This window comes from Armigeres subalbatus, chromosome 3, assembly GCF_024139115.2.
Source record: "Armigeres subalbatus isolate Guangzhou_Male chromosome 3, GZ_Asu_2, whole genome shotgun sequence".
NCBI lineage: Eukaryota > Metazoa > Arthropoda > Insecta > Diptera > Culicidae > Armigeres > Armigeres subalbatus.
This window is the reverse complement of record NC_085141.1, coordinates 77303132-77326613: the sequence shown is the minus strand read 5'-3', so window position 1 is coordinate 77326613 and position 23482 is coordinate 77303132. Positions and strand designations below refer to the sequence as shown.

Genomic DNA, 23482 nt, shown 5'->3' with positions numbered 1-23482 from the left:
AATCATATTAGCTGTAGAGAAAAAAATCAAGCATTCAATGATGAAAATGATGACGATTTTATGATTATTTGCGCTTCCCGTGTCACTTTAAATAGAACTGAGTTGTTAGAAAAAAATGGAACGGCTTTCTGGCGAAATGCATGTTTCACATTCATAATTAATCTCCCCAAGTAATTTTAATCACTCCGGATTTTACTATTAGTGCTGTCTTTCCAAAGAATTTGCAAATTTTTGCGACTATGGCGAATGCATTAAATGGTTTGTATTTTTTTGACATCAATTTCAGGTATTCCTTTGATACATTTCTTGGAGATAAAATTCGACTATCTTTGCCATTTTATTCATCCACATATCGCTAATAAGAGACCCGATTAAGAATTACGAACTAGAAGATACTTTTAGAAAATCGCCTTTGAAGTACTATTATCATGTCAAGTCTACACATACATAAATAGCCACGACCAATTCTAGGAAAGTCCTGGAAATGATCCATTGCTATTATCAAGTGCCGATTCGCCCGAAACAAGCTAACAATTGTCGCTGCTTCATTCCCTTTGGTAACGTGCCGGCATAACATGTCACAGTCATTAGCGAAAATCCAATTCTGTTAATGTGAATCCGAACAACGGCGTTGCTGATGGCATATGTATATCGGCGTTAGTATCTATTATCAAGTACCAGCACCGACCGGTACTCAGTCGGTGCACAGATTGTTAAAATGTCCGGTGCAAAAATGTAATTACACCGAAAACCGATAAATGGTACGTTCCATTGCCGCCCAAAGCACCATTCATGATTTGTACCGGCTGAGCATCGAAATGTGCTACATCATTCAACAACTTCCAATAAGTCATCGTACACAAATTACGTAATACAGTAAGAGGGAATAGGTTTTTTCCAGCGTTGCTATTCTTGAAATATGTTTGGTCTTTCATACAAAATGCTTTACGGTTAGAAATTGTCATTTCAACGGTGCACGATTTGTCGGCGTTTTGGGGAAATCTTTTGTGGGTGTGCATGTCGAAATCGAAACTGCTCGATAGACATTCAAGTGCAGTTGCACTCGATTCAGCAAATTACTCGATCCGTCGTCACGCGAAGGGATAGAGGCAAACATATATGAAATTGTGTTCCTAGCTCTACAACCTTCACACATATTACGAATGTACGCACAGTCTATCGAAACACGTGTTTGATTTCCCGCTGGTTTTACGACCAAATGAGGTACTTGTGCATATCGCACTAATCCCCACGCCCGCTAAGCTGATAACAGTAATCGTGCGTCGGACGATTATCCCAGGCGATTCCGACCTAATTCGTCAGGGGAAAAGACAATACGCGACAGCAACACCACTTTTTGCGTACAAAGTGCACTCTCGCCGGTACATACACCTTAGCGACTGAAGAAGACAATGACGCCAATCGTTTCGATGATGATCGATCGTTCCGGCGAGGTCAGGGCAGAGCGCGACTCGTTCCGAAATATATATTGTGCGATTAACCGCCCAAATCGGTTTTACACTTACACTTCTTCCGCATTTCTGTGTCATCTAAAGTTTTATAACAGCGTTCCACATGTTTGTGTCTTACAAGAGTTGCATTAAGCTATGCAAATCCGAAGGTGTCTATGTTGTTCCAGAAAATAGTCAAATTTGACGAGGCGTAATTACGATAAGCAAAGCATGTAAGTCGGATAGTTAGGCTAATTTTTCGACTGAAGAGCCTGTGCAATGGTTGTGGACGCACTGTACCTATCAGCATGTGCTGTTTTTGATTTCCTCGCATATTACGCGGGGATTTCGGATGAGATCCTTCTTTTTGGACTGGGAACTGCCCCGTCCACAATCAGTCGTTTGTCGACAGGCGTCAGAATCGCCCGGTCGCGGTGGTACACGCAGAACCCGGTCGGTGCTTTGGTGGTGGATTCGTGATTGGAATTTTAATGGAAAGTGCTTTCGGAAGGTTGCGGCGCTGTGCAATGTTTTAGATCGATGCAAATTTGCCCGGTGGGAGTGATTGGGATGGGAAGCATGCTGTTGAAGGAAATGGCTTCGGCCCGGTGCTGCAACTGAACGATCTCCAATACAATACAAAAATGTAAGTAAAGGTTCTTGGAGAAGATAAGTGTTCGAGTGACATAGCAGCTGAATCTTGTTCAATTATTATCACCTAATCTTATATTTCATAATTGCACGATAATTATATTTTTTATAAATTATATACAGAAGAAAGGCAGGATCCTTAATTTCCGTTATGAGTTCTATAATCAACGAAAGCATTAAAAACCTTTGTAATTATTACGTTATTATAACATTTTTTTTTTTTTTTTTTTGACTTTATTAAGGAGACTTTCAGCCCGAGGCTGGCTCGTCTCCGGGACTTATTATAACATCAATCTATTTTATGTAGTGTTGGTTCGACTGGTGCGTTCACCAGGAATGGGATTGAATCATTCATTGACGTTATTTAGTCGTAATGTGTCATTGTGCATCTTGATCGAATTGACCTGAACCTGTGAATTGTTACAGAAAATGTGCGACTCGAATAATTGGTCATCTAACGAGAAAGCGGTTGAATGGCAGCTTGCATTCGATATGGATGCGTGCGCATGCCAGACCGGTTTGATTGGAAAAGTTTGTAATGGTCAAATTTTGATGAAGAATGGCTTGATGTGGTCGTTATGATCGTCAAATTTTGATGAAGAATGGCTTGATGTGGTCGTTATGCGTGAAGCGTTACGGAGCCGAAATCAAGTTTAACAATTCATTTCTTGATTCTTATACATAGTGTTAGTTTTGGGGAACCGATAGACTCGCGGTTTAGTCGAGGTTAGGGAATACAATAATACAGTAGAAAAGGAAAGGATTTTAGGATACTTAAGTAATTACAATGCTGATGTTCACAAAGTTGACATTCCTAGCGATGTTTCACATCTGTAACGGGACAAACAAACTTTTTTTTTGAGAGACAACGACGAGAGCAAGACATACGGAAGGGATTAATGACATACATTGAAATGGACAACAAGAGACATTCGTAAGGGGCCGTACACATATTACGTAAGCACTTATGGGGGGAGGGGGGATTGGTCAATATCTTACGCTCCATATAAATAAAAAATCATTTGTATGAAAAAAATCTCACATGGGGGGAGGGGGTGTCGAAAAACCCAGAATAAATGCTTACGTAATAAGTGTACGACCCCTAATGGGACACAACAGACAAGAGGAAGGGCAGACTAAGGTTACAGTCTTACATCAGCAACTTTCGAAAATTGGTGAACCAGGGACATGTACTCGAAATCAAGGCCCGACAACGCCGGCCACACGACAAGATCGATGTCCTGATAATCCTCGCCGCAAACACAGAGATTTCCTTCCGAGAGCCCCACTCTGAAAAAATGTGCATTTAAAGTGTAGTGATTGGACATTAGACGACACATGGTTCGAATGAAGTCTCGTCCCATATTCAATTTTTTGAGCCATGGACGCTTCGACACTTTCGCACGAATTGAATACAGCCATCTACCCAACTCCCCATTTGTCCATTTTTGTTGCCAGCTGTTCAAGGTTTCCTGAAGAACTAATGTGAAAAATTCATCGAAGGTGATTTTCTTATCGTAAATATCACCTTCCATAGCGCCCACCTGAGCCAAAGATATTTTTGCTTTTCATGAATCAAGAAAAACTGGCTTATAAACTGAAATGAATATTTTTTTACATCTATGCATAAGGAACATTGACACATTCTTAAAATATAACTACGACCTCTTGTATTCGATTTTTACAATTTGCTTCTTTTATTCCTTTTCTACTTTTCAGGAACTCTCAAAGCGCTCTCTGCAATGGCTCCATCATGACAAATGGGCAAACCAAGGACTCCAACCTGCGGAAAGTCCTCAATAATTGCGAAAATGGTCAAAAGAAAGGCATGGTAAGTCGTTTATACGAACTCAAATTGTTCTTTGTATTTCTACGCCGCGAGGCCCAGAAATAATCTATCTTATTATCGCGGAAATGAACCTTTAAGTAACATGTCTGTGCCCTTATCGAACACTTAGTATTATAGAGCAGCGGTTCTCATCCTTTTTCTTGAGAGGTGCCCCTTTTGAATTCATTGAGGTACCCCGTACGTAACTCATGAGACATATGAAAAATTGATCTGGAAACAAATGGAATATATGACTCTCCATGCTGGGTAAATGCTGGGTAAAGCGTACCATTGGTACTTCGCGTACCTGAAGGAATAAAATAGACCCCATCCTGCGGTCCTTAGCCTCTTACCCAGCAACTCCTATCCCTACCTCCTCGTGGTGCTGACCGGGATACGAGCTAACTTGGGGAAGATCGGGTAACCAACCCTGGTGGGAACTATGGTCGTATGCTAACAGGGAAGGAGGGGTTTGCTACTCTTCGGAAGTGCAAATCTTACTGAGCGTCTGTTCTGCATGTCAGGATCGGCGCAGAACAGCGTCTGTTCTCCATGTTAGGGGCGGCTGATGATCGTCCGAGGGCCAGCGAGGGACGCGGAGTGAAACTGTGCACCATGGTACACCGGGGATAAGAAGGAATTGGTCCTCCGGAAATTTAGGGGGTTTGGTGTCAGGCCCTGCAAGCCAGCCTTTAAAAAATCATAAGCAACGAACAATCAACAAGAGAGTACGGACCGGAACCAACGGCGAAGACCACTGCGACGAAAAGGGACTAGCGATTGGAAACTCGGTTCGTGGAACTGCAAATCTCTCAACTTCATCGGGAGCACACGCATACTCGCCGATGTGCTCAAGGACCGTGGATTCGGCATCGTAGCGCTGCAGGAGGTTTGTTGGAAAGGATCAATGGTGCGAACGTTTAGAGGTAATCATACCATCTACCAGAGCTGCGGCAATACACACGAGCTGGGAACAGCTTTCATAGTGATGGGCGACATGCAAAGGCGCGTGATCGGGTGGTGGCCGATCAATGAAAGAATGTGCAGGTTGAGGATCAAAGGCCGGTTCTTCAACTTCAGCATAATCAACGTCCATAGCCCACACTCCGGAAGCACTGATGATGATAAGGACGCATTGTACGCGCAGCTGGAACGTGAGTACGACAGCTGCCCAAGCCACGACGTCAAAATCATCATAGGAGATTTGAACGCTCAGGTTGGCCAAGAGGAGGAGTTTAGACCGACTATTGGAAAGTTCAGCGCTCACCGGCTGACGAACGAAAACGGCCTACGACTAATTGATTTCGCCGCCTCCAAGAATATGGCAATTCGTAGCACCTACTTCCAACACAGCCTCCCGTATCGGTACACCTGGAGATCACCACTGCAGACAGAATCACAAATCGACCACGTTCTGATTGATGGACGGCACTTCTCCGACATTATCGACGTCAGGACATATCGTGGCGCTAACATCGACTCGGACCACTATCTGGTGATGGTTAAACTGCGCCCAAAACTATCCGTCATCAACAATGTTCGGTACCGACGACCGCCGCGGTACGACCTAGAGCGACTGAAGCAACCTGATGTCGCCACTACATACGCGCAGCATCTCGAGGCAGCGTTGCCGGAAGAGGGTGAGCTCGATGGGGCCCCTCTTGAGGATTGCTGGAGTACAGTTAAAGCAGCCATTAACGACGCAGCGGAGAACAACGTCGGGTATATGGGTCGAAGTCGACGGAACGATTGGTTCGACGAAGAGTGCAGACAGATTCTGGAGGAGAAGGACGCAGCGCGGGCGGTCGCGCTGCAGCAAGGTACCCGGCAGAACGTGGAACGTTATAGACGGAAGCGGAGACAGCAGACCCGCCTTTTTCAGGAAAAGAAACGCCGCCTGGAAGAAGCGGAGTGCGAGGAGATGGAACAGCTGTGCCGTTCTCAAGATACACGCAAGTTCTATCAGAAGCTCAACGCATCCCGCAAAGGCTTCGTGCCGCCAGCCGAAATGTGCCGGGATAAGGATGGGAGCATCTTGACGGACGAACGTGTGGTGATCGAAAGGTGGAAGCAGCACTACGAGGAACATCTGAATGGCGCTGAGAGTACAGGCAGTGAAAGTCAAGGCAGCGGAGGAGATGACTACGTCAGTTCAGCGGACGATGGAAGCCAACCAGCCCCCACCTTGAGGGAAGTTAAGGATGCCATTCAACAGCTAAAGACCAATAAAGCAGCTGGTAAGGATGGTATCGGAGCTGAGCTCATCAAGATGGGCCCGGAAAAGCTGGCCAGTTGCCTGCACATACTGATAGTCAGAATCTGGGAAACCGAACAGCTACCGGAGGAGTGGAAGGAAGGGGTTATATGCCCCATCTATAAGAAAGGCGACAAACTGGAGTGTGAGAACTTTCGAGCGATCACCATCCTTAATGCCGCCTACAAAGTGATATCCCAGATAATCTTCCGTCGTCTGTCACCATTAGTGAACGAGTTCGTGGGAAGTTATCAAGCCGGCTTCGTTGACGGCCGCTCGACAACGGACCAGATCTTTACTGTACGGCAAATCTTTCAAAAGTGCCGTGAATACCAGGTCCCAACGCACCATCTGTTCGTTGATTTCAAGGCGGCATACGACAGTATAGACCGTGTAGAGCTATGGAAAATTATGGACGAGAACAGCTTCCCTGGGAAGCTTACCAGACTGATCAAAGCAACGGTGGATGGTGTGCAAAACTGTGTGAAGATTTCGGGCGAACACTCCAGTTCGTTCGAATCGCACCGGGGACTAAGACAAGGTGATGGACTTTCGTGCCTGTTGTTCAACATTGCGCTAGAAGGTGTCATGCGGAGAGCCGGGTGTAACAGCCGGGGTACGATTTTCAACAGATCCAGTCAATTTATTTGCTTCGCGGATGACATGGACATTGTCGGCCGAACATTTGCAAAGGTGGCAGAACTGTACACCCGCCTGAAACGTGAAGCAACAAAAGTTGGACTGGTGGTGAATGCGTCAAAGACAAAGTACATGCTTGTGGGCGGAACCGAGCGCGACAGGGCCCGCCTGGGAAGCAGTGTTACGATAGACGGGGATACCTTCGAGGTGGTCGAGGAATTCGTCTACCTCGGATCCTTGCTAACGGCTGACAACAACGTTAGTCGTGAAATACGAAGGCGCATCATCTGTGGAAGTCGGGCCTACTACGGGCTCCAGAAGAAACTGCGGTCGAAAAAGATTCGCCACCGCACCAAATGTGTACAAGACGTTAATAAGACCGGTAGTTCTCTACGGACATGAAACATGGACAATGCTCGAGGAGGACTTGCAAGCACTCGGAGTATTCGAGAGACGGGTGCTTAGGACCATCTTTGGCGGTGTGCAAGAAGGCGGTGTGTGGCGGCGAAGAATGAACCATGAGCTCGCCCAACTCTACGGCGAACCCAGTATCCAGAAGGTAGCTAAAGCCGGAAGGGTACGATGGGCAGGACATGTTGCAAGAATGCCGGACAGCAACCCTGCAAAGATGGTGTTCGCTTCCGATCCGGCAGGTACGAGACGGCGTGGAGCGCAGCGAGCGAGATGGGCAGACCAGGTGCAGAACGACTTGGCGAGCGTGGGGCGTATCCGAGGATGGAGAGATGCGGCCTCGAACCGTGCATTGTGGCGTCAAATTGTTGATTCAGTGTTATCTGTTTAGATGTTAACTAAATAAATGAATGAATGACTTCCATAAAGTTGGCTGAAATTTTCATTATTCCGAGCTCTTGAAGAGAAGCTTCCGAGCATCTTGAAAGGCGGCTTTCGAGCCACTTAAAAGGAGGCTTCTAAGCATCTTGAAAAAACGCCTCTAAGCCTCTTGAACGTATAATTCCAAGACCCTTGAAGAGAGACTTCCGAGCATCTCGACATAAAACTTCCGGAGCTCTTGAAAGGAGGCTTCCGAGCCTCTTGAAAGGAGGCTTCCGAGCCTCTTGAAAGGAGGCTTCCGAGCCTCTTAAAAGGAGGCTTCTGAGCCTCTTGAAAGGAGGCTTCTGAGCCTCTTGAAAGGAGGCTCTGAGCCTCTTGAAAGGAGGCTTCTGAGCCTCTTGAAAGGAGGCTTCTGAGCCTCTTGAAAGGAGGCTTCTGAGCCTCTTGAAAGGAGGAGGCTTCTGAGCCTCTTGAAAGGAGGCTTCTGAGCCTCTTGAAAGGAGGCTTCTGAGCTCTCTTGAAAGGAGGCTTCTGAGCCTCTTGAGAGGAGGCTTCTGAGCCTCTTGAAAGGAGGCCTGAGCCTCTTGAAAGGAGGCTTCTGAGCCTCTTGAAAGGAGGCTCTGAGCCTCTTGAAAGGAGGCTTCTGAGCCTCTTGAAAGGAGGCTCTGAGCCTCTTGAAAGGAGGCTTCTGAGCCTCTTGAAAGGAGGCCTGAGCCTCTTGAAAGGAAGCTTCTGAGCCTCGTAAAAGGAGGCTCTGAGCCTCTTGAAAGGAGGCTTCTGAGCCTCTTGAAAAGGCTTCCTGAGCCTCTTGAAAGGAGGCTTCTGAGCCTCTTGAAAGGAGGCCTGAGCCTCTTGAAAGGAGGCTCTGAGCCTCTTGAAAGGAGGAGGCTTCTGAGCCTCTTGAAAGGAGGAGGCTCTGAGCCTCTTGAAAGGAGGCTTCTGAGCCTCTTGAAAGGAGGCTTCTGAGCCTCTTGAAAGGAGGCCTGAGCCTCTTGAAAGGAGGCTTCTGAGCCTCTTGAAAGGAGGCCTGAGCCTCTTGAAAGGAGGCTTCTGAGCCTCTTGAAAGGAGGCTTCTGAGCCTCTTGAAAGGAGGCTTCTGAGCCTCTTGAAAGGAGGTTCTGAGCCTCTTGAAAGGAGGCTCTGAGCCTCTTGAAAGGAGGCTTCTGAGCCTCTTGAAAGGAGGCTCTGAGCCTCTTGAAAGGAGGCTTCTGAGCCTCTTGAAAGGAGGCTTCTGAGCCTCTTGAAAGGAGGCTTCTGAGCCTCTTGAAAGGAGGCTTCTGAGCCTCTTGAAAGGAGGCTTCTGAGCCTCTTGAAAGGAGGCTTCCTGAGCCTCTTGAAAGGAGGCTTCTGAGCCTCTTGAAAGGAGGCCTGAGCCTCTTGAAAGGAGGCTTCTGAGCCTCTTGAAAGAAGGCTCTGAGCCTTTTGAAAGGAGGCCTGAGCCTCTTGAAAGGAGGCTTCTGAGCCTCTTGAAAGGAGGCTTCTGAGCCTCTTGAAAGGAGGCTTCTGAGCCTCTTGAAAGGAGGCTCTGAGCCTCTTGAAAGGAGGCTTCTGAGCCTCTTGAAAGGAGGCTTCTGAGCCTCTTGAAAGGAGGCTCTGAGCCTCTTGAAAACAGGCTTCCGAGCCTCTTGAAAGGAGGCTTCCGAGCCTCTTGAACGGAGGCTTCCGAGCCTCTTAAAAAGAGGCTTCCGAGCCTCTTGAAAACAGGCTTCCGAGTCTCTTGAAAGGAGGCTTCCGAGCCTCTTGAAAGGAGGCTTCCGAGCCTCTTGAAAGGAATCTTCCGAGCCTCTTGAAAGGCGGCTTTCGAGCCACTTAAAAGGAGGATTCCGAGCCTCTCGAAAGGAGGCTTCCGAGCCTCTTGAAAGGAGGCTTCCGGGCCTCTTGATAGGAGGCTTCCGGTCCTCTTGAAAGGAGGCTTCCGGTCCTCTTGAAAGGAGGCTTCCGGTCCTCTTGAAAGGAGGCTTCCGGGTCTCTTGAAAGGAGGCTTCCAGGGCTGTTGAAAGGAGTTTTCCGGGCCTCTTGAAAGGAGGCTTCCGAACCACTTGAAAAGAGGATTCCGAGCTTTTCGAATGTAGGCTTACCAGCCTCTTGAAAGGAAGCTTCAGAGCCTCTTAAGATTAGGCTTCCGAGCCTCTTAAAAGAAGGCTTCTGGGCTTCTTAAGGTGATGCTTGGAAGGGAGCTTCCGGGCCTCTTGAAAGAAGGATTTCCGAACCTTTTGAAAGGAGGCTTCTAATCCTCTTTTAAGTAGTACTCCGTGGTGTTTAGAAGGAGGCTTTCGAGAAGCGTAGAAAGATACTTACAATCCTCTTGCAACGAAGCAACTTAGCTTTTCAGAAAGAAAAACCTTTGATCACCATGGATATATCTCCGTTTTCCATCTCATTGAACATATATTCTTCTCATCGCTCACTCACTCACTGCTGGAAAAAAATCACACAAATGAGAAACAAATAAAATACCATTACATTACTTTATTTTTTGGGGGATGAATGCCGAAGCTATGATATGAAGTCCAGGAGCAGTAACTTTACAAGACGAAATTCGGAAATGAAAAAAAAAAAGTTTGATTCAAATTGTAATATATCCGCCATTATGCATTTCTGTCCGTGGTACCCCCTGGGTCCGGCGATGGTACCCCCACCCATGTACCCCAGGTTAAGAAACGCTGCTATAGTGCATCGACAGTAATATGTAGATTACATTTATCTATTTATAGAAGATCTCGTTATATAAACTACGGCTTTCAAGATTTTACCTGCGTTCAATACACTGCCTATGATCCCATATCAGTCCCATATGAAAAAACATCAAAAGGAGAAAATGACCGCATATGAGTCCCATTATCAAAGAAAAAGGGACTCATATGCGGTCATTTTCCATCTGGGACAAATTGGCCTGATATTTTTTTTTTTCGATTTTTTCTGAACAAACATTCCTATTCAGTTGCATTCGATAATCTTCTTATATATAATAAAAATGAAATGGTCTGTGTTGGTATCCGCATAACTCAAAAACTGCTGGATGGATTTTCTTCATTCCTTCACCAGGCAGACATGTTCGTTATCGTTTCCGACGGGTTTATAAAATATTTCCTAATGCGAAAATCACGGGTAAGATGGAGTAAATCGTGAAAAACTAAAATGAAGATGAAAACTCATATGTGGATATGTACGTTATGTGGAAGATATTGATTTGGAAAATGTATTGGAGGTAACCACTTTCCCTTCGATGGGACTCGAACCCATGATCCTACAGTACGCTAGACTGGTGCTTTAACCAACTAAGCTACGAAGGACCTCCGTCGGCCTTCGCAACCTAGCGGCTACTGAACGGGTGGTTTAATCCCCGGAAATAGGCAATTAACTTTGATTGAACTGAACCTGAGTTGCGTGCTCTTGCCTACGCAATGCGGTCGGGTCTGAGCTTGACGACCGACGGGCAAATAGCTTACACAACCTCACATGATCAGTACAGTTGCTGATGAAGAATGTGTACAGCCGCCAGACATTCTAAATACTCACGCTCCTCTAATGTGGACGTGTACCATACACATGTGGAAGTGATGGCTTGAGAAATGGATTGCGAGTGATTTGACTATGCGTCCAATTTGAGAATCTCGAGCTCGTTCAGTAGCCGCTAGGTTGCGAAGGCCGACGGAGGTCCTTCGTAGCTTAGTTGGTTAAAGCACCAGTCTAGCGTACTGTAGGGTCATGGGTTCGAGTCCCATCGAAGGGAAAGTGGTTAACCTCCAATACATTTTCCAAATCAATATCTTCCACATAACGTACATATTCACATATGAGTTTTCATAACATTGTAAATTAACAATTTAAATAATAAATTAACAATTAGCAATTAACTTTGATTGAACTAAAATGAAGAATCGTATGGAAATTTCGCATGGGAAGTTCACAACGCGCATTTTCGCCTACTATGCAGGACAACGCCTGCCGGGTCGACTAGTACTATGATGAAAATGACCGTTACAGGTGCTAAATCGGAAACGACGAAAATTCATATGGGACTGATATGCGAACATAGGCAGTACAATTCAAGATACAAGTTGAGGTTTTGGGGCAAAACCAACATATTCAATGTAAAATCTGGTCCAAGGTATCTACAGGTGGGACATGTCCTACGCATGATTTTTTCTGGGTGGGACAGTCAAAGCATTGTCCTACCCATGATTGTGGTAAGAACCTATGAAGTCATTGGTTGGCAAAAATTTGTGTGTTAGCAGAAGGTGATTTTAAAGTTAATCAGAGTCCAAACAATAATCATAGATGGTTTTGGGATCCTAAAGCTATAGACTACTGATTGTTGTTTTGGACTTCAGGCACTTTAGAATCCCTAAAGTGCTCAAAGATGTCTAAACTTCACTTCTTAGACTCTAAAGGTTTTACAGAGGTAAAATAGAAATTGAAATCTGCAAATGCGATTTAATAATTTTTTTAAGAAGTTGATAAAGCACGATTGAATGGATTATTAGAAGCCAGGGAAAAAGTCTTCTTCAAATCTCTATTGAACCAGAATCATACCAAAGACCGCTTTAAATCTGATCCGTAAGGGATACTGAGCTCCCAAAACAGATTAATCGACAATCATGCGATTTTTTGGAAATTTGTTTTGGATTGCTTGATCCCAGAGGTAATGTGAAATCCTACTAGTTAGAAATAATTGATTGAAACAATTGATTTTTTTTTTTAATTTCTGTCACCCGTGACTTCTTCAGGAAACTTGTAAAGATGTTCGAGCATTAATTGGAAAGCAATGTCCTAAAAATAGAGGAAATTTTCTAAAATTATATAAATATTCCGGCCTAAGTCTTGATTATTTTTAGAATTGATTATATTGCAAGCATTTTTCATCCATATTGAAATGGATTTCATATCAACATAGAACAGTTATGCTTTCAGCGGCAGTATAGATAGAATGTGCATCGGTTTCTAAATACCAGAACTGTTGCTCAAATCGGAAACATGCTCGGCGGTCTAGTGGCTATCGTTTCTGTCTATGAGCAAGAGGTCACGGGCTCGATCACAGGCTCGCCTCTTTTCCTATTCTGAATGCCTTAGTTTTTTCTGTGTTTCACCTTCTACCAAAACGATTCCTATCGTTACAGTTTCCACACTAACAGTTCCAAAACATCCCGTGGCACCGATGAGAGGACGTAGAGTTCTCTGCTCCTTTCTTAAGTACAAGGTGTCCCAATTAACCTTGCTTTTCCCTCCAGCATTCACAAGAACGAGGACAGAACTGATCTCGACTGTTGATGAGTGCCTTGCTTCCAGTGATTAATACAATTTGTGTCAACGGATGTAAGTGATATGAAAGTCTTGAAACACCTGCGAATTTATGCGAATCGCTGTTAATACCAGAACTGTTGCAAAATCGGCATTTCCTATTTGTCCTACTCACGACTCGATACGTGGATGCGCCTCTGGTATCTACATAGTCCTAACGTAGTCTATTTACCTTGATCAGGTCATGAGCAATACCATCAGGAGCATTGATTATATTTTCGATATTTATGTTGATATGAGGGCCTTATATTGGTATTGTAATTCCGTCCAAGTAACCTTTGCAGCGAATACAGCGAAAACAAATTTAGAAGATTTAAACAAAGCAAAAACTACGCGTCCCTTCTGATGGATTTCTCGTTGCAACAAACGACCCAAAGCGGTGCTCCCGCATTTCCAGGCCCCCTGATGTCTACATCTTTCATTAGGTTGCTGGTAATAACTACATATCGATATCGCATAGAGCTAAGATTGACACCTGATAATGACGATGTAAAGCAACCGGAACAAATCAATCTTTCCATTCAATGGTCAATCTGAGCTTTGCTTATCGTGTCCATTCTAACTAACCGAATGGGATTACCCGGAGGCTTATCTAGCAGCACGCGGGCATTGTGTGGATTGTAAATCGATAATCGAATGAAATGCGGAAAATTTCATTTCTATTTCACAGGCCTCGTTAACACACCTACCAAAGCGGCCCCCAATAGACATTGAGTTCAATGAGTTGGCCTACTCAGTGTCCGAGGGTCACAAACGGAGCTACAAAACGATTCTCAAAGGCATCAATGGCAAGTTTCGGTCTGGGGAACTTACCGCCATCATGGGTCCGTCCGGGGCCGGCAAAAGCACGCTCATGAATATCCTTGCCGGCTACAAGTAAGATATATTCGATCTATTCCTTCATTCTTCCATACGTTTAATTCCCAAACATCCAATGCAGAACCTCAAACCTGATAGGGTCGGTGTTGATCAACGGAAAGGAGCGAAACCTGCGAAAGTTTCGCAAGCTGTCTTGCTACATTATGCAGGACGACCGATTACTGCCGTACTTGACCGTACGAGAGGCGATGATGGTGTCGGCCAACCTTAAACTAGGCAAGGACATCTCCCTCGATCTGAAGAAAGAAATCGTCGAAGAAATTATCGAATCCCTGGGGCTGATAGATGCGGCTAGTACCCTGGCGCTTAACCTGTCCGGGGGCCAACGCAAACGGCTGTCAATCGCGTTAGAATTAGTAAATAACCCACCTGTAATGTTTTTCGACGAACCGACAAGCGGCCTAGACAGTGCCACCTGTTCCCAGTTGATCCACCTGCTCAAATCGCTGGCTCGAGGGGGCCGCACCATTGTCTGTACAATCCATCAACCTTCGGCTAGAATATTCGAAATGTTCGACAATTTGTACGTTCTGGCTGAGGGACAGTGCATCTATCAGGGCAGGGTGAATGGATTGGTGTCGTTCCTGGCATCGATTGGGCTGGAGTGCCCCAGCTATCACAATCCCGCCAATTATGGTAGGTTATATCGCACTTAAATTTAATTACATCGATTTTGATTGTCATCCGATTCTTTTCAGTGATGGAAGTGGCTTGCGGCGAGCACGGAGACTGGAACAGCAAGCTAGTCACTGCGGTTGCCAATGGCAAGTGCAACAACTACAATCAACCTGTATTAGCGCCAACCACATCGCAAATTAATCTACCGCTATCCAATGACCAACAGACGGAGAAAATCGTGACAGTTCTGTCACTGGGGGCAGGGGAAGACGACCTGGTGAAACCTTCCGCCGTTGAGTTTACGACCATCAATATCGAACCCCTGAACAATGAGAGCAAGTTTTCGACGTCAGTCATCATTAGCAGTAGTAAAACGGCAGATGATACGGTCGGTGGAACCAGTGCGGGGAAAGGCACCGTCGAGGGAGGGGGAACAACCACCGGCGGGCCTACTTCGGCATCGTCCAAACCAACCTGCACCACCTCGTTGTTAGATTCGACCGAAAGTGTGAGCATTGAAGTGCCGAAAAAGATGACCGGCTTTCCCACGTCCGGTTGGATGCAGTTCTGGATCCTGTTGAAGCGAACGTTCATCACAATTATGCGAGATCAAACGTTAACCCAGATGCGGCTGGTATCGCACGTGGTGGTTGGGGCAATCATCGGCATGATCTACTACGATATTGGTAACGATGCGGCCAAAATTATGAGCAACGCCGGGTGTATATTCTTTACCACCATGTTCACCATGTTCACCGCGATGATGCCAACCATTCTGACGTGTAAGTGTTTGAAGAGATGTATTTTTTTTGCAAATTCTAAATTCAATCTTTCTAGTTCCAACCGAAATGGCCGTTTTTGTGAGAGAGCATCTTAACTATTGGTACTCGTTAAAGTCCTTCTACTTTGCGAAAACCGTAGCTGATCTTCCATTTCAAGTAAGTCATGTAAAAAGGAATTCTCAATTTAAAATTTCTCCAGTATTAGCTAATTAGGGTCCTGTACACGGTTAGAAAAAAGTACCTAATATTAGGTACTTTTCACTCAAATCGGGGGTTCAGTGTAAGAACCCAAAATTAGATAACTTTTTCTTGAAATTAAGTAAAATTCACTTAATATTAAGTAAAATATACTTAATTTTAAATAGAAACTAACCAAAAGTTAGGTAAATTTTACTCAACTTTTGTAAACATGAGATTACTCAACGTTGGGTTCCCACACTTTAATGCCCTTGTTCAGTGGTTTTGCTCTTCATTTTATGACAACAAAGGGAAGAGGGAAGGAGATGCAAGAGAAAAAAAGTACCTAAAATTAGGTACTTTTTTCTAACCGTGTAGTCGATAGTATACTCTTTTTAGAGAGACTCTCAATCCACGCTTAATCCACCTGTATTCGTGGTTGACGTAGAGACGTTCCGATACTTCAAAATATCGATATTTGATTCGATTCGATAATCGAATCAAAGTATTGATCTCACCGATATATTGGAATAAAAATATCGATATACCGGAAAATCATATGATGTATCAAAATACTTAAAATATATTTGTTATTGCTATTGCTTATTTTCTATCGTAATACTTACTTGATACTTTATGAACAGCTCTTCGATGAACACACGCCAAATGGAGTATCCTTCTCCACTGGACTCGATCCTGGGGCAATCGCTTCCAGTCGCACTCAGGTCCTCGTCAACTGCAAAAATCAATCGTGTACGCGGCTTTCCACGAAGCCTGCGGCCTTTTCCGGGTTCTCTACTAAATATTATCTTCGCTTGACGTTCTTCTGGCATACGAACAACCAGCCTACCGTAGTCTACCATATTGGATAAGCTTAACAATATTCAGCCCTTTATACAACTGGTACAACTCGTGATTCATTCGACGTCACCAGATACCGTTCTCCTGTTTACCGCCAAGTATTGTCCGCAGCACGTTACGCTCAAACGCTCCGAAAGCTCTCCGATCAGCCTACTTTAACGTCCATGTTTCATGACCGTATGAAGCCACCGGAAGAATCAGAGTCGTATACAGCGCGAATTTTGTTTCGTTTGCAGACTACGGGACTTAAGCTGGTTACGAAGTCCGTAATAAGCCCTATTTGCAGCTGCAATACGCCTTTTCACCTCGCGGGTAACATCATTATCGCACGTCACTAATGGTAACGTCTGTGGTCTTCCACCACATCAAATTTTTCACCATCCAGCACCATTTCGCTTCCACTACAACTAATGAACCCACGTTGATTGCCAGCGACCATGTACTTCGTTTTGCTGGTATTGATCGTGAGACCAATCCTCGCTGTCTTCCTCTTAAAAGGCACAAAAGCCTCTTCCACGGCACGGCGATCAATCCCGATAACATCGATATCGTCCGCAAATCCCAGGAGCATATGCGATCTTGTGATACCGCTTCTATGCACACCAGCTCTCCTAATCACACCCTTGAGCGCTATATTTAACAGTAGATTCGAGAGTGCATCACCCTGTTTCAATCCATCTAAGATATTAAGGTCGATATTTTATTCGCAACCCTTACACTCGATTTCGATCCGTCTAACGTTATACGAATCAGCCGTATCAGTTTCGCCGGAAAACCATGGTCAAGCATAATTTGCCGTAATTCATTTTGTTTCACTGAATCGTAGGCCGCCTTGAAATCAATAAACAGATGATGTGTCTGCAAGTTGTACTCCCGGAATTTATCAAGGATTTGTCTCAGGGTAAACATTTGATCCGTCGTTGATCGGCCCTCACGAAAACCTGCTTGGTATTCGCCGACGAAGTACTCTTCAAGCGGTCTTAATCTGTTAAACAGAATACGGGACATAATTTTGTAGGCCGAATTAAGAAGGGTTATTCCTTGGTAATTTGCGCACTCCAGTCTGTACCCTTTCTTGAAGAGAGGGAAAATGAGGCCGTCCAACCAGCTAGCAGGCAATTCCATGTCTTCGCATATTTTCGACATAATATGGTGCAAAACTTCATAAAGCTGCTCACTGCCATGTTTGAGTTCAGCCGGGGGCTGGTCCTTCCCCGCAGCTAGAGGTGTGCGCCGCCGCCGACATTTTTGTATCGGCGCGCCACCGTTTAAAATTCTTCACGCCGCTGATCTATAATTATCCACGCCAATCGAAATTTAAAGAAGTCCGCGGAATTTGCAGTGAATGTTTCGAATTGGAATTTCCGTAGAATTTCCTTATTGAAACATACAACGTCACTTTTACGAATTTTTTGTAAAATACCAATGATTTCCTTGAAACCTTCATACAATTTTTCGTTGTAATTTCGAAAAGCTCTCGTGAAAACTAAGAAAAACTTCGAGTGGAAATTGCGAAGAGTTTCCCATTGAAATCTAAAGAATTTCTCGTTGAAATATAATTTTGAACGGAAAAGTATCGTTCGGCAGAAAGCCATTTGACCGAAGGCCACAAGGCTGGAAGTCATTTGGTCGAACAGTTCCTTTGGCTGAAAAAAACGGGTGGTCGAATAGCTCAATTGGCCGATATGGTCGTTTGGCAGAAAGGGCCGTTTGGCCTCAAAGGACGTTCGGCCGAATTAAGTCGTTCAGCTGAATTGGTCATGTTGACCATTTTCAAGACATTAACGGGAGATTCTTTTAAATTCCGCCGAAAAAAAATCTAATGAACTTCCCCAGAAAGTTCTTTGAGTTTTTTTTAAAGAATTTTCATTTGGAAAATATTTTAAAATTTTCCACGGGAACTATTTTAAAATTTGGAATTCTCAAGGAAAATTGTCTGGAATTTTAGCGAAAAATATTTCGGATCCTACATGCAAATCTCTTCAGAATTTTCACGAAAACATGTTCCAAATTTCTATAGGAAAATATTCGGAATATCCATGGAAAGTTCCTGTTAAGTTTCTGTTGAGTATTCTTCGAAATTTACACAAAAAGTTCTTCATTATTGTAGGAGATTGCGACTGGTAGAAGGGATGTTTTATTGTTGGTTTTCTCAGTATAGATTAATAAAGATGGCTAGTTTGGCATAGCCAACGTCAAAACATAAAAATTCTTTGAATACCCGCAGGAGACTCCAAGAAGTTTTCACGGGAAACTTTCTGGAACTTTTATGAACAATTTTCCTGAATTCCCACGGAAAACTTCTCAGAATTTCCGTGAAAGAAAGTTCAAAACGTATATTTCAACAAAAACTTCTTTTGGTTTAAAGGAAAATTGTTCGAAGTTTTTTTTAGGATTTTCTTTTGATTTCTACAGAAAATTCCTGAGGAATTTCATTGACCGAACGTGAAATACATCTGTAAATATATTTTGTGACAGTACATATACTAGGTTGTAAGACTCTAATTTTATGGCCCCGAAACCGCTCAGTTCCAGAAGGGAACTGGCCTAAACCCCTAGCTGCTGGTCTAGCCACGGCAGCCGTCTGGGGTGGGCGCAGAAGGCCTCTTTTATTCCGGGTCTCAGGGTCACTGGTGTGGGGAGGTTTTCGGGAGCGTGACGGACCTAAGCATGGAATTCAATAATCTGTTTGGAGGTTTTTAATACCAAAAAAACTTACAGGTGGTTGGTAATGATGCGGTGGTCGGGTGGTCACGAGAGGAAACAGCCGACACGAAGGCCGGCGGTTACGTAGCCGGTGGGCTGCCGATCGAAGGTTCACCCCGAGGGAATTCGGGGAATGATGCAGCCAACGAATGGGTTTCAGTGTCGAAAACGAGTGGCGGCACGGTGCAACAGACGACGGGTTGTTGCAGAAGGACCAATAGCGTTCTGTTGCCGGTCGGTGGTATTGCAAACGTGCTACGATGCGGGTAGGTAGTTGGTCGGAAGCTGGACGATTCCGCGGTTAACGACGGCTGAACGAAGGGGTGGCCGATGGCTACCGATGAGTATACAGCCTACGGGCTGCGATGCGACGGTGATGTGGCCGACGAACGGCCGGACGGAGAATTGGCCAGCAGGTGGCCGGGCGACAACACTTCCGACGGGCTGTTAGGCGTTGGTAATGTGGCTAACGAACGGCCGGACGAAGAATTGGCCAGCAGGTGGCCTGGCGACAGAACTGCCGATGGGCTGCGATGCGTTGGTAATGTGGCTGACGAACGGCCGGACGAGAAATTGGTCAGCAGGTGGCCGGGCGACAATAGGGCCCAAAGCGGCTTGGACGCAGAGGATCTCGATGGGTTGTTATGCCGGTAGCAACTCGTTGAAACGTACGGCGGGAATCCGGCTATGTGCCGGAAGATAATACGGATGCGGCACACGATTCTAGACAGGCGACGAAGTGCCCAACCAATAATTCGGGGCTTAGAGATTCACCACCTCGTTATTTAGGTCAATGCAAACCACTTTCTATTTCACGACTTTACATGAAAAAAAAACCTCTCGTTCCATCAAAGCCAGAAGACACACTCCTCTCAGTTGCTTTCGATTTTTCGTTGCTGCAGCCTGGTACTCATTTGCCCACCGAAAGCATGCGTTCCATCCTTCCGCCTTTAAATGTTGTTTCGCACTGGGCAAGGCGCTCATTCTTTTGGCTTGCGTTTCGAGCACCCAACGCAAGACTTTAAACCCACCGTTAAAAAAAATAAATCTGACAAAATCTTCATCACGCTCGAATTAACAAAAAGTATACAAAAGTTACCCGCCGGTAACAAGGTAGGCAAAAAAGCGTTACAGAGGGGAGAGGGAGCGTCTAGAAATCTCAAGAAGTAGTGGACGTTATATTTTAATAGTCCATAATCTCGATAAATCGATAATGACCTTTAAGTCAAAAGCCATTTAGCCAAGTTCTATTAAGCCGATTTCAACGTTTATCCAAAATTCTTATTAGGTTAAAAATGGTTTACCCGAAAATGTAGTTTGGCCGACAGCGACATACAGCCGAAAGGACATTCCGCCGAACTGGCCATTTGACCGAAAAGGTTGTATGCCCTAACAGGTTATTTGGTTGAAAATGCTGTTTCGCCGAAAATGTCGTTTGAACGAATAGATCATTTGCTCGAAAATGCCGTCTGTCAGAAAGAACCATTAGAACCGAAAATGTCCTTTCTGCAAATTAGCCAAACATGCATTTTCTGCGATATTACCTGATAACAGTTTCGGAAGGACGTTCAAATCGGTAAAATGGAATTTGGCTAGATGACTTTTGGCTTAAAGGCCAGTATCAAATTCAAAAGGTAGAGAGTAAATGTAATTAGTCATTGACATTTGGCCGTATGACCCGTCGGGCTAAATTACATTTTGGGCCAAATGGATTCTTCTGTAAACGATCATTTCAGCCAAACGACATTTTCGGATTGATAACCTATTCAGCCAAACGACCTGTTAGAAAACACGGCTTTTTCGGCCAAATTGTCAGTAAGGCTGTATGTAGCTTTCGGCCAATGGAATCTCCCAAGTATTTCTTATGGGCAATACGAACATTTTTCCTGATTATGGATCTACTGTACGTTTTAATTATATTTGTTGAACAGCTTCTCAGTCTTACAATTATTACAACGAGTTTATTATTCACCCAACGTTTCGACATGGGGATTGTGCCTTTTTCAAGGGGAAAATATTTTTGTTGTTTGTTTGTCGTTGTATGTGTAGTCAGACTAGAATAAATGAAAACTGATAACACTGCTTCCGAAGTCATGTACGGACAATTAAACAAACAGACGGTGCAAGTGAGACTACACATTACAGACATTATACAGACTTTTGATTAAAGTTACAGACTTTTACAGACATTCAGTTTTCGAAAAATTTGGGCAGCCAAACAGAATCCTGTTAACCATTAAAACATTTTGGGTTTCAAAACAAAATTGTTATGGGATTTCGTAAGGATTTTTATAAAGTTTCCAATCGGTAACATTTTGTATTTCCGAGCGGAGCCTTTGAGGCTTCTGAACGGGGTTCCTTTTGGGTTTCCAAAAAAATCCAATTAGAATTTCTAACGTATAGATTCTTTAATTCCTTTATGAAACATAAAAAGATTCCATTCAGAAGTCCAAAATTCATTCATTCTGAAACACAAAATGATCCCTTTCAAAAGCTCAAAAAGAATTCCATTACGGTGCCCAAAAGACATCCGTTCGTACGGATTTCTGTACAGAATTATGTGAACTTCCGAACGTAATCCTCCTGGGTTTACTAACGGAATCCCTTCGAGTTTTCGAACGAAATTCTTTTGGGCTTACGAAAGGAATCTTCCAACGGAATTCTGATGGGATTCTGAACATAATCTTTTTTTAATCACGAATGGAATACTTTTGGTCTTCCGAACGGAATCCTTCAGGACTTTCCAAAGAAATACTTCTAGACTTTCGATAGGAGCATTCTGGGCTTCTGAACGGAATCTTTTTCTGCTTTTGAACAAGGGATTCTCATTAGAATACTTGAGCGATTTCCTACCGAAGCCTTGAAAGGATTTTGCTCGGAACTGCAAAAGGAATCGCTTAAAAACCCAGAAGAGTTCTTTCCGAAAGCCAAGAAGCTCCGTTCAGTTCTTCTTTAAGTGATGAACTTTGTACTGAACTTAAAAATTATTCTAATAAAGTTACGAAGAAAAGCTCCGTCCAGAAAACCAAAACAAAACTCGGTTCGTAAATCCAAATGAGTCCTTCTCTGGGTTTCCGAACGAAATGATTTGGGATTCTGGAAGTAATTCTTCTATATTTCTGAACGAAATTTTTATAGGCTTCCAAAACAGAGTTCTTTTGGGTTTCCTATAACGGAACCTTATTGGGCTGCTGAACGAAATTATTTTGGACTTTACTTTCGAAAGCAATACTATTGGAATACCGAGTGGAGTTGAATTTTTATTCTCATTCTGTATAAAGGATATTCTTTTGGGATTCCGAAATCTTAAAAGATTCCGTTAGTAAGCCAAAGGTATTTTGTTCGAAAGCGCAAAGCTTACTTGTCTTCAGTATCTCGTACTTGACTCGACTAAGTATTACAATGACTTTTTGATTATTGTAACTTCGATATTCTACGTTTTCAAAAGTGCACTGTTTTTCAATAATTGTCTAATTCCTGTGTGTTCTAAACTCTATACAGACAAATACAGACATTTTGCTGAGATTGATACAGACTTATAAAAATGTATCTGGCATCCCTGACCACATCTCCATTCTGTTGGCGATTCTGAAGCGAAAGCACGCGTTCCGTTTTGTGGATTGGCTGGATATCTGGATTACCAGCCAAATAGCTCGATTTCGCCGATCAGCGTCACGACAATTTGCGCAGTGGAAGCTCCCGGGTATAAAGTTTTGTAATGTTCAATGTTATAGTGAAGTAAAGAATAAAGATGGAAATAGGAACATTTAGATTCCTTTTCAATGGATAGATAAAGGTTTACATAGGAACATTTGAACTCCTATTCAATGAATGAAAAAAATAAAAATAGGTACATTTGGATTCCTATTCGATGAAAAGATAAAGATGGAAATTGGAACATTTGATTCCTATTCAATGTATGGAAAGAATTGGAAATATGTACATTTGGATTCCTATTCAATAAAAGATAGATTTTGTAGCAGCAGTACGACTTCCAAGAAAAAAAAGAAGCGTTTTGGATTTCACATGAATTTTGAAGTAATAGAACTAAAGGTTAAAAAAAGATCATTTGGATTTCTTATTATGAAAATTAATATATCACATTACGGGAGAGCGATAGATAGATTTAATTCTAATTTTAGAACGGATTAAGTATGAATTTTTTTCGGATTGTAATCATGTCTAATTTGGATTGGATTTGAATTTGATATAGAACGGTTGGATGGGATATTGATCGGATTTGGATGGTATTTGTTGGATTCGGATTAGAATTGGATTTGTTACATTCATTCATTGGATTTGAAACAAATTTGGCATTGAATTCGAATTGGGTTTGTAATGTTCACGGAATAGGTTCGGATTACATTTGTATTTGATTTGGATTGAATTTAGATTAGATTTGGATAGGAACAGGATAGGATAGGATTTTTTTTATTAGGATTTGAAAGGGATTTGGAAGGAATTTGGTTTTGGATGCTATTTTGGATTTGAAATGAATTTAAATTTGTTTTGGTTTCGGATTCGCTTTGTAAGTTACTCGGAA

The 23482-nt window shown here is 43.6% G+C and overlaps 1 protein-coding gene across 7 annotated transcripts in view; it reads left to right on the top strand.

The window, feature by feature from the left end:
- Positions 1–23482, top strand: part of LOC134224359 (ATP-binding cassette sub-family G member 1) — a 204972-nt gene that overhangs the window by 168506 nt on the left and 12984 nt on the right. For 5 of the 7 annotated variants that reach the window (XM_062703687.1, XM_062703689.1, XM_062703688.1 and 2 more), the window contains 5 exons: positions 3822–3933; positions 13587–13792; positions 13857–14431; positions 14494–15195; positions 15251–15351. In XM_062703687.1, the coding sequence (XP_062559671.1) occupies positions 3822–3933; positions 13587–13792; positions 13857–14431; positions 14494–15195; positions 15251–15351 (1696 nt within the window). Of the gene's footprint in view, positions 1–1864; positions 2098–3821; positions 3934–13204; positions 13349–13586; positions 13793–13856; positions 14432–14493; positions 15196–15250; positions 15352–23482 lie in introns of those variants that run through there. The other 2 variants (XM_062703691.1, XM_062703692.1) reach the window with 2 other exon arrangements.